Consider the following 19,541-nt stretch of genomic DNA (forward strand, 5'->3'; position numbering starts at 1 on the left):
AGTTCTGAATCAACTGCAGGCGAGACAATTCCTTCTTGTTAAGACATGAAAATAATAATAGTCCAGGCGAGAAGACACAAACACATGGATTACAATAATGGGAGAATATACACTTAAGGTTAAGTATCGAGGAAAAGTTAATGCAATCTGTAATTTAAAATAATGGAATTTTGAAGTAAAATATTAGATGCTAGTTTTATTTAGGACTTTTTATATACGTGGGGAAGTTTGTTGTATCCTTCATAATAACGACTGAAAAGTGGGGATTTTCACACATTGTCAAGACCTCATGAGGTCTGACACAAACTACAAGTTCCCTAGAATGATCCATTTGTATTCCTGACCCACCAGTGTCAACACTTGAGAATATTCCAAATCCAGGCTGCAGGTCTGAGATCTGGACACAAATGGACTCATTAAAGCTGCACCTCTGACAGCATCAACACACACGTACCTACATCGAGTCAATGTGTATATTTATTTTACTTCCTGACTCATGGTTCTAAAACTGGGACTCCTAGAAAACTCTCCATGAGGTTTACACAACTGGTGGCAATTATTCCCCGACACTGTCATGGTTGGTGGTTGGAGAGTGAGGTGGTGGGAGGAACCCCTGCTTTTGGGGGAGTTTTTTTTTAGGGGGGCTGTGCTACTTTCAAAAATCTTGCTCCCACACACGCCCACTTCCAGAGTGTTCCCTGAGAAGCGGTCCACAGTGCTCAGGGGCCCCGCACGATCCAGGGTCTTCGGAAGATGCGGCTGCGGAGCGGCGAGGATGGACGTTGATCCATACAGGCGCCCGGCGCGCAGGACGCAGTGGATCGTCAGCACCCTGGCCTACCACTACGGCCTGGACCGAGGCGTGGAGAACGAGATCATCGTCCTGGCCACTGGGCTGGACCAGTACCTGCAGGAGATATTCCATCATCTGGACTATAACGGCGCGGGGAAGATCCCGGCGGAGGACTTCGACATCCTGTGCGGGATCCTGAGACTGAACAAAGAGGATGGGGGCCCCTCGGAGGAGGAGGACCTCACCTTCAGGAACTTCCACGCCAACCTGTGCGGGTACTTCAGCACCAGAGCCGGGTGTCAGTACGAGGACGGCAGGAGGCTGGTGGGCGAGGACAGCGAGCACATCGAGACTCAGATCCGCCTCAGGGGTCCCCTGAAGCGCCGGGAGAAGCCGCCCGTGGCCCCCGCGGACGCGACGCCCGGGAGACGTGGGTCCGGATGTAGACTCGGCTCCTGCTCCAGGGAGTGTTACGAGGAGATCGTGGCTCTCGAGGAAGCCGAGGACCGCGTCGCGAAGCTGGAGGAGGAGAACGAAAGTCTGCGGGAGCTGATCGAGGACATGCGGGCTGCGCTGCAGAGCAGTGACGCCCGGTGTCTGGCTCTGCAGGTGAGCACACCTGCACACACCTGCGCACTCCTGCACACACCTGCGCACAACTGCGCACACCTGCACACACCTGCGCTCACCTGTGCACACCCGCGCACACCTGTGCACACCTGCACACACCTGCACACACCTGCACACACCTGCACTCACCTGTGCACACCTGCGCACACCTGCGCACACCTGTGCACACCTGCACACACCTGCGCTCACCTGCACACACCTGCACACACCTGTGCTAGTCATGCCACATGCAGGTCTCATAAAACATAGTTGTCCTTAATACTGCATTGTTTTAAATCCATCTGGACCCCAAGAAAAAATACCTTTGGGGTCTTTCAGTGGAACATGTGCTGGTCGAATGTATTTATATTCAATGTCTTTATGTATCTGAGGTGAATGACTTAAAATGCAACTTTACTGACTGACTCACATGTTTCAAATGTTCAAGACTTCCTCTCCAAGATGCAGTAAGTCTCTCATCATGATGATGTTTGTAAGTCCTTACTTTTAAAGTTCTTCCCCTGTGTCGAATCTCGCAAAACGAGAGCTTATGAGATGTGATGTAATATTGGGTTTCACTCCTCCTCCAGTCGTTTGAATAACACTGCACTTTGTTTATGCTATGAGTCCCTTGGAGGTGGAGATTTTCGGGATTGATGACAAACCCCAAATCTTGACCAATAACGTCAAAGTGGGTGTAGTTATTGTAAACAAGTGTTTTCAGTGGGAGGGGCTTAAGCACATTTTCAAATGTAAATATTTAAATGAAAAGAGAGTTTTCTACTAACATATACTAATGAGTACAATGGAGGTCCAACATCCATTTAAGAGACACTTTAACACATTAGTTCCTTTTTATCATTTTTTCCAATGAATGAAGATCTGAAAGAAAATGATCTAAAATGTATTTTAATTTAATTTCATTATTTAAAAGGAAATCATTGTTGATACAAGGTATGTTTGAATCGATATATCGTATTGCTTTTATGTCGAGTACATCTAACTAAATTTTTTTTACATTTAAAGGAAGTCATTTCTGAACAAAGATAAAGTACAACAGTTATCTTATCTATATAGTCATTGTTATACCATAGCCTGTGATAAATAACACACACAATCCAGACAAACCTTTGTCAGCAAGATCTATGGTTTTTAACAGGATTTTGGTTTGTGTCAATATTTCACCAGTAAATAACCAGAAATAGAAAATAATGATGTTTGTATATAACTTTCTTCTGAGCGACTTCACTATCACATGTTTTCAATTTGTTGTCGTTTATACGTGGTCCGAACATTTGTCAGTTTAACTGGATAAACATTGAAAATCACTGATTCATTTAAAAAATTATTTCACTGTTTATTATCTTTTGGTTCATTTCCATCCCCTGATAAAATGACCAAGGTAATTATACTCACCAGACCAAACAATATCTGAAAATCATATATATTAAATATTGTTGGACAAAATCTAACAACGAACACAAAGGACTTTTAAAGCCAAACCTTTTGTGTGCAAACAGATAATAATAAACCCTGTGTTTATACTTAAGTATTTTGTTTTAGAAAATAATGGCTTTCGTTCTAGAAACAAACCACACATAAGTAGAACCTGGTCATTAATATCTTTCTCTCAGGTCTCATCTACATCATTCACAGGGTCGTCATGATACTTTTAATGAATTGAATTATCCAGTAAGAACATTACTTACAACAGTTTATTGTCCAATTTTTGTAGACTGACTCATGTCCCTTTGGTTGTTTTTGTTAACTAAATAATTTTAGAAGACCAAGAAAAACTCAAAATAATTCCTCTTATCATGGCCAGTCAGATACGATGTTGATCCACCATGCAGATTCCCAATTTCCATCAAGTTGTAACTGCCAGCTCCCACATTGTCATCCATCTCCAGACCTGAGTCAGTCTCTGAAAATGTGTTATGGTCTGCACAGGTGGGACTGTGGAAGAGTCACTCCAGACATAAACCAGACGAAGGATGCTTTGTGGATCAGCAGAAACTCTCTGTTGACAAAAACACTTCCAGCCTCAGCAGCTGCCCGTACAGCAGCTTGAAGAGCGTCCAGGACATCATCCACGAGATCGAGGTGCTGCAGGACTCCAGAGACCGTCAGGCCGAGGAGGCTCTGTTGTCCAACCGGCAGCTGGAGCAGGAGCTATGGAACTGTAGAGAGACTGTGGCGGCGCTGGAGGAGCGCAACCGCGTCCTGAAGATGGAGCAGGGGGCGATGAGGAGGAAGGTGGAAGAGGCCCGGCAAGCCTTGCTCACCGGTCTCGGGAAAGTGAAAGAGCTGGAGACCAAAGCTGGGCATGTACCGGTCCTGCAGAGACACATCCTGCAGCTGGAGTCAGAGCTGCTCTTCTACAGGTCAGTTACAGGAGATATGATTCTGCCTTAATGATCCACTAGCATCCAGAAATGACTGATTAATTTGACATCCCTTTACCATTTCTCTATCACATTACGAACACTTAAATACAGTGCTATACAAATATACATAAACATTTTAAATGTTTTTTTCAATATATTTATTTATAAACAAATATAGTTACAAATAATAAGTATCATGTTTATTTTTGAGTGTTGATGATTCGCCAGAAGAGAAAATAAACGCAACCTAAACAAACAATGAGAACCTTCACAGACAACATGAAAAAAGTTAAATATTATTTTAAATGATGCTAATATTGTAATTTACATTTCCATTGTTATTGTTTATGTGATATTTTTGTCCGCACAAAGACCCTGAATTGAAAATCTGATATTGTTGCTGTGATTTTATTTTCTTTGACTTTTGTAGACATGTTTGGTCAGTTTTTATGTTTGTCTGGTTTACTGTAGAAAGTTACTTAGTGTAGCTCACATCTCCACTCTTGTTAATGTAGATGACAGATTTGTGACTTTGAACCTTTGATTCTCAATTTGAAAGTTCTTGGTCGTTTGTTTGTTGGAGAAACTGACTTGCAACCTGGATGGTAAACATAATAATAAGAGCTGAATCGTGCATAACCATCTTAACAGTAAGTAAGTAAGTAAGTCATTTTTATTTGTATAGCGCTTTTCCAGACCAGGGTCAAAAGCGCAACAATCAAAACAATATTCAATAAAGTATAAACTTTAAAGGTCAAGATAAAACTGATAACACAACAGGAGTTCCAGAAAATCAAGGAAAAGCTTGAACAAATAAAAACGTTTTAAGATGTGTCTTAAAGGAGTCAGTAGATCTATCAAGCAAAAACATTATTTAAAAACTGTGTGTTTTTAAATAATGGAAAGTCCATTTGTTTATCAAAAGAAAGTCCATTGGTTTATCAAAATATTCTCCTAAAACTATTGTGTGCTTTCATGGTCATTTAACATCACATATCAGAGGTCGAATAAATTGCTTCTTCTCTGATTCTCAAAAGCAAGAAATACTAATAAGCAAGAGTACATGTAACAAAACCCTTTAAAATGATTTGTGATGTTCTTCCTCTCATACAAAAATAACTCCCATATTTGTGGGTTTTATAGTCTCGGATGGGTGTTGCCTTTCATGTGTATTTAGAGTCATTCAATCTCCTGCTACTGTGTCTTCTCGGGAGCATCAGAGAAAGAATTGGGCTTGATGACCTTGAAAAGAGGAGCTGGAGGTGGAGGTGGGTTGTGGTGTGAGAGGAGATCTGGGGCAGGAATCTCAAGCACCAGCGAGTTTTTCTGTGTATATCAGCTCTGACTGGACAAACAGAGCACAGCTATGATTCCGCTGTCGACTCTCAGGCCGACATTTTTCAATGGAAATCGTGCACGTCCTCATGAGACCCCCGGGGTCAAGACTGACCCTCCACGAAGCGTTGGCCTCTCCTGACACAGGCCTGGTCCCTGGCTTGCGCGCCTGCGGTAGTCTGCTGCGGCGTTTTTTGTGACGCTCTGATGTGGTCGGGCGTCACTATTTCAAACCTCGCTGTGTTTAACTTCATGCAACAGGCGCCGTGTGTGGCGCGGCTGACTCCGCTGCTGCCGGTAAATAGTCATTGTGGCCGAGGTAACGTTGTAATTGGACAGTTAGCAGGACGCACTTTGTTTATCTCTTCCGTCCGATCACGTAATCAACGTGTCTGCGGGTTAGAATCCGACATACATATCATCCTAAACCTACTTTCAAGAGGAATATATGAAAACCCCCGTTTATGTCCACGCCCGGTCTAATCTACGCCGACTGCATTCCCAACCTTTTCAGAAACCCCCCATTCATACCCCTGATGTCACATAATTCAAGCTCACAAAGGCTGAGACTTGTCGAGAGAAAGCGCCATTGAGCCAGGAGCTCGGCCCGACTGACCATTCAGCCTCGTCGCTTCGCTCCCAAACAAACAAAGCCATATAGGCACCCCCGTCCTATGGATCTTAGCAACCCCGGCTTTGTGAAGGCCCCCGTCTCAAAGACGCAACATTTGGTCGTCTAAATCCTCAAGCAAAGTCTGGATTAGTGTTTCTCTTTAAACCTGCCGTGAAATGTTAAAATATCTGGTTTGGATGACAGAGTTTGTGTAAGAGATATAAGCAATGAACTTTTGTCTACATAAAATTATTATTATTCTTCATGTCATGTATATATGAATATGTAATCAAAAATTAGCAATAAAGGTCAATATTTTTTGTTTTATTCTGATTTACAGTGTCCATTTTAAGATATTATGGAGTTAAATTAGGTGTAAATCCTCATCAAACTTAAGGTGGAGGTTCTATTGGTGTCAAGCAGCACTTAAAGGAAAACTAATGTGTTGATTTAAGTGTGTCTTGAATAGATGTTGGACTCTATTGTATCATCAGTATGTGTCTGTTTGAAAGATTTGAGTGAGCGACTCATGAAACCCATTAAAACAGTTATAAAAGCACTCAAACAATTACGTTTTTAATAATAATTTCACTATAGACAGACTATAGTGGATGAGAAACAGACTAATCTACGTACCTTAACCTTAGATACACTCCATCATTGAAGACATTGAAATGAAACCTGATTTTAGTTTGTTTGTTCATATAATTTTGGTTTATTATTATAATTATTATTATAATTATTATAATTATTATTATTATTATTATTATTATTATTATTATTATTATTATTATTATTATTATTATTACATTAAATTATTCTGGAGAGTAATGAGAATTTTCCACAGCATTATCTGTTGAAGACTTTAACAGAACTATCTTATATTTAAGCTCAATAAAATGAAAAAGTGTTGTTTTTTTTTGTATGTATATAATTATTTTTATTTCTTTTCTGTTTTTGTTAAAAAATATTTTACCACGATAACATGAGTTTATTAAATACTATCTAAGAACTGTCTTAGCCACAGATTGTGTGGTCCTGAGTACGTTTTAATTTGATGGCGAACACGCCAAAGTCTGTCTGAACTATACAATAAAGTCTCTAGTTTCCTATGCTATTGAAATTTGACATTTTTCTAAAGGTTTTTCTTATCCAAAAACACAAAAAAAGCTTGTGCCTCAAGAGGTTAAATATATGTTTAGGAAAATTAGAAGTAATTAGTCCTTAAATTGAATATTTTAGATTTTGCAGATATCTAAAACAAATTTCTCTTGTCCCTTGCGTTATCCCTGGGTCAAGGTGACCTAAAGGCCCGAACAAATGCGTTTGTGGTATCCCTTGTGCATATGTATTTCTGGAAGCCAGGGAGCTCGTTCACCTTAACCCGTAGGCAACACAATGGTTAATGTAAACCGACCAGTCGGAGAGATGTTGTTTGATAATCGAAGCGAACGAGCTGCAGAAACCAGGAAGAGCAGCATCGACAGACCGTCCATTGTCTCTGTAGTTTAACAGTCGGTATCAAAGGCACCAACGTTCCCACAAGCCAAACCCAAGTCTGTTTTTGTTTTCACCTTGAGTATTTAAGGATCTTAGCAAGCATGTGAGGTTGGTCAGCAGCAGATGTGTGAAAGGTCCCTCGACTTCCTTCTTGTGGTGATTTTCGTGTAATCTATCTCCAGTTAATAAGCACTCTTCCTTTTCCCATCCACACGCAGCTGTAGTCTGTTTAAAATGTGGTCATCAGGAAACTTAAGATGTGTGGGTGTCGTTGCGTAACACGCCTGCGATTGCTTTGGATCGCATGCATGAAAGGACTAAAGTCCGAGAATGTTTGCACGTCTGCAAATCGAGGCATCACTGCGAGGTGAATCCGTCTCTGGAGGGTTGGTGTGGCTCAGAGGGTTTTTGAACAATAGACACTGACAGACAAAAGCGAGAGGCAAGGAGGGAGGTCTGCGAGCTGAAGGAGGTTGTTCTAAACTGTAGTTTCTTGAAAAAACATCCATAGTAAAAGAGAAAATAAAACATGTTGGACACTCTTTCTTGAGCTGTCCAGATGTCAACTCCTCAGTGCCCTCACAATGTCTGCCCATAACTTGGGGACCCCAGGGGAGACACAATCTTTCCAGGCATTTGGTTCTCTCCGCATGGTGCCCGAGGGGGCAACAGGGTTTGACCGGACCCCAGTCGACCATTTCTCAGCCGCGGCACAAGAGTGGCAGCATTGTGTGCTGCAGGTGCTGCGGCGCTTTCTTGTTGCCTTTAAATCATGCGCGGAAAGACGAGCAGGAGGGAGGCGTGTTGTTCTTGAACCCACTTCAAAAACCTACACTTCCATGTGGTGACTTTTTTTTTACAGTTAACCGTTTCTCTTAGTGGCGAGAGGTAACGCTGACATCAGCAGAAATAAATCACACCCATATTCCTGTATATTCACCTTTACTTTTAATGCCCTGCCTTGTTGACTTTTACAAGCTGTTCTGAACGATGCTTTCTAGGGAAACACCAGAGGCCCCTGCTTTTCCTTTCCCCCCAACTTCATTCTGCTCGCACTTTGGTGGTGAAGGAAGACTGAATCAGCCCTATTTCCATCGTGGGCTTCACCACAGGATGAAATCTCATCGTTTCCTGACGTCCACGGGCCGTCGTGACGAGTGGTCGCCGGTCAGAGACAGACTGAGTTTGCAGGAAAGCATACCTGACAGAAAAATGAACTTAAACGAAATGAAAAAACTTGATTTTGGCAGCATATTTGACTGGAAATCCTTTTTAATGAATGGGTAGATGAAACAGCTCTATAGTGAAGACACTGTATCATAATGGTATTTTTAAACAGGTTTATTGAATCAGTATATTGGAGCAGTACAACTTTATAGGTTAGGTTAGGTAGAACTTTATTGATTGGATCACATCAATCCCCTGCTTTTTTGACGTAGTTTAGGCTCCAGCCTACAAGCAAAATCAAATATATTTGAATGACAATTCAAACTCATTTGGTCGACTGAGTACACTGTCCCAGTTTCCTTGGGTGAGAGGCGGGGGGACACCCTGGACAGGATACCAGTCCGTCTCAGGGCACAAAAAGACAGACAACCATTCACACACACACTCATAACTATGGACAATTTCCCCAAGTTCCTCTGTATGTTTTTGGACTATGGGAGGAAACCGGAGTGCCCAGAGTAAACCCAGGCAACACGGGGAGAACATACAAACTCCACACATAAAGGTCACAAGTTGGCTCCCTCCCGGCCTGGAAGTGAACCGGCAACCTTGTTGATGTACAGTGGCTTTAACAGGCTTCACCAGGTTTAATCTTCGACATGATTTGTACGTAACATGTTACTATTTATTTTTGTTTTGGAGAAGAATACAGCAACAAATCCATTGCAAATCTCCTTATAGAATGGCAGCCATATTTGTAAACCTAAAGTCAAACCGTCCCTTTTACAAAAGTCCTCTTGATAAATAACTGGTGTATAAACATGAACCCCCTCTCGTCTCCAAGTTCAAGCTGGGAAATCAATGACCTTTGCCTCCAAAATAAAAGTCGTCCTGTGACTGATGACACCTGAAGAAGGAAAGCGTTCTTCTGGGAGCAAAGGGTGGGGGCCCGAGCTGGTGAAAGTTTACGTCAATGCCATGCTGTGATAAACACAGGGATGGCTCCAGGGGTCCTGAGTCTAACAGCAAACAGCTGGACTCCCCCTGCAGAGCTACAAAGGCATCAGACTGCTATTAAGCCAACATACAGGATGTCATTCATTAAAAACGCCCTGACTGAGCACGCTGCAGCCTTTAAACCTATAGGAGGAGGAGGATCATCTTGACACGTTTCGGTGATGATATCGCCTCTTTTAGCTCCACGTCCATACATTTGTGTGCTTAAATTGTAAACGTTTTAGGGAAAAAAAGAAACGGCATTAAGTATATACAGACTCCGCATTCCAGGCTACTGACCTCTCCCAGAGTCTCTGGAGATTTTGAATTTATCAACCTTTTCAGCGTGTTGGGAAGTCTCTCTGGACTTGATAGTTTCACTTAAACATCTCAGGACAGGACCGGGTTTGTTTAACTGGTTCATAACAATTGGAAAATGAAACATCGTAAAAGTGCACCTTCCATTTAAAAACACAAAGTCCCCCATTGATAGCGAATTTTCTTTTTAGTTTTAGGATGGTGAAAGAAAATGTTAAAACTGATGGCTAGAAGATGGCTACTGATATTAATATTAAGTGTCTTTGTCATTCTAAAAATATTATATTACACTATGAAGAATGTTATACTGTATTATATGAACATTTAATGCATTTTTTTATTCGTGACATTTAGCTGAAAGTCTGGAAAAGCACAGCCTGCAAGTTATTAATTTCACATGCCTTCATAAAGACGTAGCAAAACAATAAATCATCTCGAATGAGTAAAGAATTCGATCGTTCCACAGCAAGAACGTACATTTGGGTGTAATGTGTAACAATATAACCACTGCAACTATTTAGTCTTTTTATCTTTACTTAATGTCTTAAATCAGTGTCAAAAAGCACATTTTGTCACGTTAATGTTGATTTATTTCAGTGTTTTGCTCTCTGTTTTAAAGTCTTTCAACAGTTTTACGCTATGTTAGCGTAGCATTTTCCTACAGACATGCTATTATAAACGGTATTCAGTCATGAGGCAGATTTCAACAGTGTGGCCTCAGATCTGTCGAACATAAAGATATTTATTTGTCTACTTTACTTGATTTGAGCACTTTCAGAGAGCGTTGATCATGTTGATATTCAAACTGTCTGTGGTGCAGTATTCACTTGTCGTCATGTTTGAAGAGGGGAAACCCCTTCACTGGGTCATTCAAGAATCGGACGGTCGCCACGGCAACCAGAAAGTCTTCAGTGTGCTCAACATCCATGCAGCAGTGACTGCAGCTGCTGTTCCATAAGGGGGACGACGACTTGCCCCGTTTTTTTCACTCGGTCCCCCCCCAAACAACACGTCTCTCTGATTGATCGTCTGAAATTAAGTTGCAATTATTCACCCTCCGGAAAGTCTGTGCAACAACAACAACGGCTCGGAACCAGACACGGAATCATTTTGTGTTACAGCGACGTCAGCCTGCTGCCAACACAACATATGCATGAGTGACTTTTTTCTCTGTCTCCTTTTTTTTTTTTTTTCGCCAAGACATCATCATCTGGAAGCACTTATTCCTTGATTTAGAAAGGCCCCCCTATCAGATTTCCCCTCGCACAAAAGAGCGGAGGGCAGGGAAAGCTCAACTATTTCTAACCCTACGATTGGTCCATTCAAATGTATACTTCTCTGTTGAGAATATATATATATTGAGAACAACTTTCATCTTGTGCCGCGCTTCACGTCAATTATTATGATTATACCTAATTCATTGCAACTCTCGTAGCCTCTGACCCACTTTGCAGTAAAACTGTCTTTTTGAAATATTGTCTGGCTTCAATTACCACACCCACTTTTGGCATTCAACGTTGTCTGCTTTTATAAAATTATCATAGCAATTGGATACTTTGTTCGTTACACACGGGCTTGCAGCGTTTCATGTTTCCCTAGATGCTCGAGGAAAATGTTCCTGGTTGTTTTGATTGAACTCTGATTTTTGATACTTTGATCTTTTATCTTTGCACCTTTATCTGTAGTTACTCGATCTGTTGTCTGACATGAATGATGCTGTAAAAGGAACGATTGGACAATATAAACGTGGATCATAACTCTGTACTTTTTATCTTTCAGGTTTAAACAACTCACGAGTTTCTACAATTGTTAAGTGTCTGCTAGAGGATCAATTATTTTATTGATATGATTCAGAATTAGCATAATTTTACCATCAGTACACAAGTGTTTTTTGCATACAGAAACCCAATATTAAGTTGTGACCATCTTGGAAATTCGCTAGAATTGTGTCAAGAAACTGAGTTATGAATCTGCGATGAAACCGTGGCCATCTTGCTTGAAAATATTTTGTCAATTATTGTTGACTTGTCAGTCAAATCAACCAAACCCCTTCATTCAACACATCCAGGTATGCAGATTGAACTGACTTTAATATATATATTTACATGTAAGTAAGTAAGTAATTTTTATTTGTATAGCGCTTTTCCAGACCAAGGTCACAAAGCGCTTAAACAATCAAAACAATACTCAATAAAGTATATACTTTAAAGGTCAAGATAAAACTGACAGGAGTTCCAGAAAATCAAGGAAAAGCCTGAACAAATAAAAACGTCTTTTTATTTGTGTACAGTGTGCGTCAATAGTGAATTGAAATAGGAAATGACTGTGTTAGATCAGTAAAAAAGATGAAAAAGGTGAAAATTGCAGAGTGCAACAATGAAGCCAATGGCTCAGAAAAGTTGTACGTCGTGTACCATCAGTAAATTAAGTTTTTAAACCAGGCTGTAAATATGTTACAACTTGCAATAAAAGTTTTTTGATTGTGTGTGTATGTGCATCAAGTACACGCCCTTTTTTGGCATAATATTATTAAATTATACAATTTTAATGTTAATGTTAAATCATCTTTAGTACTGATTAGAAATGGAAATGCATGTAAAAGATAGAGAAAGACCACCAATGGAATCATTCATTTTTATTTATGTATTAAATGGACTTTTTTGAAGAAACAAAGAAAACAAGGCAAAGGTAAATTGTAAAAAGTAAAAGTAAAAAATGTATTTGCCACATATATCCATAAAAATACATACTTTATAATCAGTAATAACAATATATAACATAAATATATTCTTGTCTTGTATTATCTACAGTATATTTCACAATATAGTATACTATATATGTATATACTAAGCAGATATCCATATAAATACATTATATACACACTACATTATTGTTATTAATATCCCCGTACCTTAATACCATGTATTCATTTAACCACCAACACTATAGTTTTTATAGATATCTTTTAAATACTGTATTTATAATTAGTTTCATGTTGGTCTCCAGATGGTCCCACAAAGTCACTCCATGTCTAAATGTGCAAATACTTTTCATATTATTCCAAGCCTTTTTTAAAGTCTAAGAGTCAATCCTAATGCTACACATTACACCCCTTGATATTACCCCTACCCCTCCATTATGCGAGTGACCGTGAGACGAGGGTTGTCTCAATTCTGAGTTGGATGAAGGAGAAGGGTTAGGACGGAGGGCCATACTCCTATAAGACACACTTGGGCTGCGTCCCAATTCTACGCCATACACCTACCCCTTAGCCCTTCGTCTACCCCTTAAAAAGCAGTGTCAAGGGCTTGAGGTAGAAATATTCCACTAAGGATTGGGACAGCCCTGCTATTGACTGATTGCTATGTCGTATGAAAATATGTTTTGAATTGACTCACAGGCACGTGCATAATGAAGAGGTGGGGCTACGATGGAGGGGTAAGGGGTAGTCACACTAAGACATATATATTTTGCCACTATGTTTTTTGCAAAAAATCTTCTTTTCCAACATATACAACAACTGTGCCATTACGTCTCGGTTGATCATGTGCATATGTGTCGGCTTTCAGACACTCGTAGATTATAGACTCACGTCTGACTTCTGCTTAAGGTCTGAGGTGTCAAATGTGCGCCTGACAATGAGCTCGGGTTCGGACCGCGCCATGATGCTCGGCGGCAGGACCGGGCAGAGATGTTGCTCTGAATCCCAGCACGATCGGCGTTCCCCGACCGGACGGGCGGTAACGACTCCGGACAAGAGTGAGTTCATTCATTTACGTGTAAACAAAAGTAGCACGATGTGCTGACACGTGAACGTTTGTGGGTTACAGTGGAGGAGCAGCTGTTCCGCTCGGTGGAGGGTCAGGCTGCATCTGACGAGGAGGAGGACAAGTGGACGGGAAACCAGCAGAGACAAGTGGATGAAGTTAAAAAGATTCTGACACGGTTGTCCGGCTGCGGAGAAAGGTGCTAACTATGGATTGTAAATCCTAAATCACGTGACAGAAGGGTTTTGCTCATTTGTTTTATTCATGCGGTATTGCTGTCCTTTTCCAGACATTCGACACTAATTGTAGTCTTTCAACAGAATCACAATAAATGAATTGATGTACTAGTTTAAACATTGACCCTCCACACTTTATAGATCCCTGGAAAAAAATAATTTGGGAAATGTACCTCCATATAGAATATAATATCAATCTCCCTGATTATTTACTTCACTGAATGTCCTTCATTTAATAGTTTAAATAACACGTGTCAGAGACGATTGTTGAATGATTGTCGAAAATAAAATGAAAGTAAATAATTTTCATGTTGATACCATGACCTGTATATATGTATGCCAGTTTATAGGACAATTAAAATGAACAGATATTACATCAACAATTAGATAAAAAGTGTAATGGGAGAGGAAACTTAAGATTGACAATACCACAGTCAGAATCACACTTCCTGTTACATACAGTCCAGCAAATCTTTTCGTCCCTAGTCTAAATTAAGATTTTTTATTTCCCCCCTTGCTTTTGTGATGAGTTGATGAGGCCTCATGAGGCAGCTGATGCCGTATCATGATACAGTTTGAAAGGCCACTAGATGGCAATGTCGGTGAAAATGATGCCAGGTTTCATTGAATTAGTAGATCAGAGTTAAAGACTATAAAGCACTAGATCACGATGCAGTATCAGTTGTAGATATATTGAATGAAAGTAAATTAATGTTCATGTTGATACCATGACCTGTTTATATGTATGCCAGTTTATAGGACAATTAAAATGAACAGATATTACATCAACAATTAGATAAAAAGTTTAATGGGAGAGGAAACTTAAGATTGACAATACCACAGTCAGAATCACACTTCCTGTTACATACAGTCCAGCAAATCTTTTCGTCCCACGTCTAAATTAAGATTTTTTATTTTTGTGATGGGTTGATGAGGCTTCATTTGGAAACTGATGTAGTATCATGATACAGTTTGACAGGCCACTAGATGGCACTGTCAGTGAAAAGGATGCCAGGTTTCATTGAATTAGTAGATCAGAGTTAAAGATTATAAAGCACTAGATCATGATGCTGTATCAGTTGTAGATAACTGAATAAAAGCCTTCACAAAACGTTAAAAACAAAACCTTTTTCAGGCATAGAATCAAAATGTGTTTCTGTATTTAACCTGTATGCTACTCTATGTTACTTAACTTTATTTGTTTGCTGTGTCTCTGTGCAGATGTGAAGACAAGGCTTTCAAAAAGCTGATGTCTAACTTCGGGAGCTCCCGCAGCGAAGAGAGCTGCAGTGCCGTCGTGGAGATGCTGGAAAGGGTAACCAAGTTACACAAGCAGCTGGAGGAGAAGGAGGGTCGAGCCGAGGCCGACGCAGACCAGGTACGAGCGACCTCTGGTCCCAGAGCCTCTCGCTGGACTGTTTACTCTGCTGTCGTCTCTGCTTGAACAAATGACTGCTGTGCTGCACGCCACCCGTCATCTGGAAAGAGTATATATATGTATGAAGTCGTCCTAGATTACAGAGAGCTCCTGATTCTTGTTATACAAGGAGAAGCATCCAAGTCACAGCTGGTCTGGTCCCCTCCAACAGCATCAACCAAAACAAACTATCTTAATCAGTGTGTGCGTGTGTGTGTGGGTGTGTTTACAGCTGCTTTTCGACGACCACAGAAACACTCCTCTTTGGCCCGCATGACACCGAAGGAAATGGCTTAAATTGAGGGTCTGTTGTAATAGTGGAAGAGCGGAAGGCAAATGTGAAGTCATTTGTTCCCAGTGGTCCTCGTCTCACCGAGAGCATGAAGGGAATCTAAACAGTTGGAGAGACTTTGTTGATGAATAGGAAGTGATGGATGGTACGTCTGCCTTTATTAAACAGTGATGAAGATTTGCTGTGATTCCAGGTCAGAGTAACACAAGCACACTGTCGCTCCAGTGGTTGGTTTATACTTCATTTTTTCTTTTTTTGGACCTCGTCTTAAGGATGAATGATTTCATTTGGTACCATGTTACAAAATAGTCCCAGAAACTACACTTACTCTGAGGTACAATCCTCTTATTATGGTGTTCAACCATAGTACCGTAGAGTATAACTTTTTATCCTTAACTTTGATAAACGGTCCGAAATAGTTCCGCTGATGCAACAAAGGAAAAGTACAAACATGTCACCATCAGTGTGCAGCCTGATGTAAAAAAAAAGGTGTGACTCGTCAGAATATGTTCAGAAATTAGACCTGGAAAGGGAGAAACTTGGACGGACTCAGACCAAGGGAACGTCTCTGAGTCACCTCAGGAATCTTGGAGCGATGGAACGGACACAGGAATCTGGTCAATGGATGGTTACTCGAAGGTCGAGTCTAATGTTCTGCCTCTGGCTCAGATCCTGGTCCAGGAGCTGCAGCAGAAGGCCGAGGAGACGGAGCTGCTGCAGATGGAGCTGCAGATGCTGGAGACCGAGCGGGTTCGTCTCTCTCTGGTGGAAGAGAAACTCGTGGACATCCTGCTGCTGCTCCAGCAGCTCCGAGACCTGGTTCGTCAAGACTCCTATATAGTGTACACTGTGTTGTTTAAAATGCATGTATACCACTCAAAACACTTGCATTTTCTTACTAATAAACATTATTTAGTAATTGTAATACTACTATAGTAATGGTAGCTTGTTGCAGGAGCCATATGAATGATCCGCAATACTTGGTAGTTAAATAAAGTTTTCTATTTATTTGTAAACTGAACTGAATCATACACTTGCTAGACCAAATTACCTTTGTGTAATACTTAAATATTTTAACGATAAGAAACTAAATGATTTAAATCTGAAATTAAACAAAAAACCTATAATTTGTGAAATCCAGGAGATACCTTTTTTTTCTACCATTGCGGTAGTATAGATGAATCCATCTGTTAAATATTAAATGATGCATGAGTCACAATTTCAAAGGTTAATCTGTGTGTGTGTTTTATTATATTATAATATTATATTTTCATCGATAAACTAAAATGATTGTCCTCACGACTGGCTTATCCAGGAGGATTTTGTGGAAATGAAATGAAGCATTGTACTGAATACAACTTTGAGGCTACAAAATCAATGCTACCGTGGCCACAATGATGGACCGTTTCTAAGATGACTATAATGATTAATTATGATAAAATATACCTTTTTTTCTTCTGCCGAGTCTGCAGAAAAGTTGAGTGAGTAATGAATGCAATGTTAGTTAGCATTGTATATTTAATATCTGTGTTTGTACATGCTAGCTAGTATATGCTAGTGTCTGTGGCACAACCAAAGGTGAGCTAAAGGAATTGGTTCGAACCTTATATACACTGTTGCTGACGCTAATGTGTACATGTTTTTCATTTTCAAGAGTCTTGTGAGAGAAAGAAGAAAATGAATAAACAAGCTTATATATATATATTTTTTTTATATAAATTATAGCATATTAGCAAAAGGCATTTTGGGAAAAGATAACTTAAAATTATAGGAATATATTTTATTTTATTTGTAGTTTACTTTACTCTTATCTAGTGATGGGCTGATGAAGCTTCATGAAGCAGTGTCATGTTGTTTAGAGGTCAGTAGGGGGCGCCATTAGTTTAAAAGTGATAAGTAAGTAAGTAATTTTTATTTGTATAGCGCTTTTCTAGACCAGGGTCACAAAGCGCTTAAACAATCAAAACAATATTCAATAAAGTATATAATTTATGTGATGTACAGTTGTTCAAAACATGAAGCAGTGCTGTGTTGCCGTGGATAGCAGTTAAAGCTAAATGAATTAGTCTTTCGAGTTTCATTAACTTCCCGGATAGATGAAACTTGACACCAAAATAAGTTTGATTGTCATTTGGACGCTGAAACATTGCTTTGACACAAAAAAAAAAATGTTTTGGTTTTCTCATATGAAGTCAATTAAGTGGAAAAGTTGTGAGCAAACTTCCCTTCACATGATCTGAAGTTCTTCTAGTTCATTAAAAATCACTTCTTCTGTAGGTTTCATTTAGGGAACGCTCCGGCGTGACCGACTCTTGGCTTTGATTAAAGAAGCCACAACACATGAATTTCACTTGCTGAACATGTGTAAGAGGTTTCTTGCAATTACACCAGCCGGGTTTCTGTTAAAGAGCCGTTTTGTTCTCTGAGAACTCTTTCTCCCCCTGCTTTGTTTCAGAATGTCTCACGCAGGTCTCTGGGGAAAATCCTGCTCAGCACATTGGAGTCTTGCAGCGACCCTCAACACGGTGAGTGGAGCCCGTGTGCCCCATAAAATCAATGTGAGCCTTGTGAAACGTGATAATGAAAAGCTACAGTTTACAGTGGGACTGGATCCAAACCTCTTTGTTGCTCCGCTCCCTGAACGCTCACATCTGTTTCTGCACAGGAAAGGCCCACATCCTGGAGGTTCTCAATGCTCTCTATCATGAACTGGCTGCCTGTGAGGTTTTGTCGACGGGTGGACTCTTGCTGCGCTCGGTGAGCCAGCAGTCGCTCAATGCGCTCGTCATCTCCTGCTAAGAAAAGCCTGACCCCTGCCGGAGTCGAGCAGCTCCACTTTAAGCTTGGTCTCTTTGAAATATACAGACATTTAAATTCCTGTCAACACTCCCAACTGTACACTGATAATGTATATATTGTATAATAAAGTTAATCTACCCACCATAACCACCAGGAACCTTCAGCGGATGTCTCCATGGTTCTGGTCTTCAAAAGACAAAGCTATGAACTGGTGACTGGGTGATGAGTTACTCGTGCATATAAAGGAGATTCAAGTCTTGATGTTTCTTCTTTGATCCTTGAAGTACTTTTGACAGTTGGTGAACACATCGAGCTAAGAGTCACCAAACCAGAGCTTTTGGTTTAGTTACCTTTGTGTTGAAACAGCTATGTGAATAGTAGCAGAGCAGGGATGTAGATTCTGCTTTTTTTATTTCTTTTAACTGTTTAAGCTGTATAAATGATGTATTAAACATTTTTTTATTTGTTCATTGTTGGTTTTCTTTCTTGTGGGTCGAAGGAGTAATCACATTGTACACCGACGTTCTTCCTCATCTTCCCTGCCTCAAACCACGGAGAGTTAATCTCAGCTTGAATTAAACCATTCATATATTGGAACAAACGTTGCAGGGGACAAAGGATTTCCCTTAAACCGTGTTGCTAAGTCGAAGTTACCTGCATTGCTTGAGGCTTGTTTTGTAGGTTTGAACCACCAATATCGGCGATGTAGGCCCCTTTAGATAAATGATTCCACTTTTCTTACTCAGACTCATGCCCTTCTTGATACTTTTACTTAAACGCGTTGGTTCCCAGTGACTGAGCATTTTTACACACAGACACTTTTTGGATATCATGTTTAAATCAATGAATCAGGATCGTGTATAGATCAGCTTTCCACAGCTCTTTCTCTGTTTTCTGTTTTTTTGTTGTTGTCCAGTGGAAGTGTATTACTGTGGTATTTAAACCCTATTGTCGTACATGTCGAGGCAAAATAAGTGAAAGTATTATGTAATACGTAGTGTATTTGTTACAGACATCTCCATCACCAATATAAGAAAGCAAATTCAAAATTTGCTGGATATGAGTCCAACCTGGAAAGCAAAACCTGATCAGCAGTTTCAAAATAAGATGAACATCAACCAGGAAAACAAAACGAAAAAATAGTTTTCTCAAATGCAGATATATCAAATATGTCAGGGTAACTAGCATTTAATGAAGCAAAATTAACCGTCCAACTTCAATATAACTTTAAATTATACTTGGAATCACAATGCTAAAATGTATTAAATGAGTTCTGAGCATATATCTTGAATTGGTTTGAACAAAGAAACAG

General features: G+C 40.1%; 1 protein-coding gene across 1 annotated transcript; it reads left to right on the top strand.

Moving 5' to 3' along the window:
* Positions 1-753: 753 nt before the first annotated feature.
* On the top strand, positions 754-18,697 carry efcc1 (EF-hand and coiled-coil domain containing 1). Its single transcript, XM_087800839.1, has 8 exons — positions 754-1,402; positions 3,353-3,786; positions 13,329-13,477; positions 13,549-13,684; positions 14,943-15,099; positions 16,100-16,249; positions 17,886-17,955; positions 18,096-18,697. Exons 1-8 carry the CDS (start codon positions 776-778, stop codon positions 18,227-18,229), a joined length of 1,857 nt encoding a protein of 618 aa, XP_087656965.1. The 5' UTR covers positions 754-775; the 3' UTR covers positions 18,230-18,697.
* The last annotated feature ends 844 nt before the right edge of the window (positions 18,698-19,541 follow it).

The sequence above is a fragment of the Callionymus lyra genome, chromosome 10 (assembly GCF_982586985.1).
Source record: "Callionymus lyra chromosome 10, fCalLyr1.hap1.1, whole genome shotgun sequence".
Taxonomy (NCBI): Eukaryota; Metazoa; Chordata; class Actinopteri; order Syngnathiformes; family Callionymidae; genus Callionymus; species Callionymus lyra.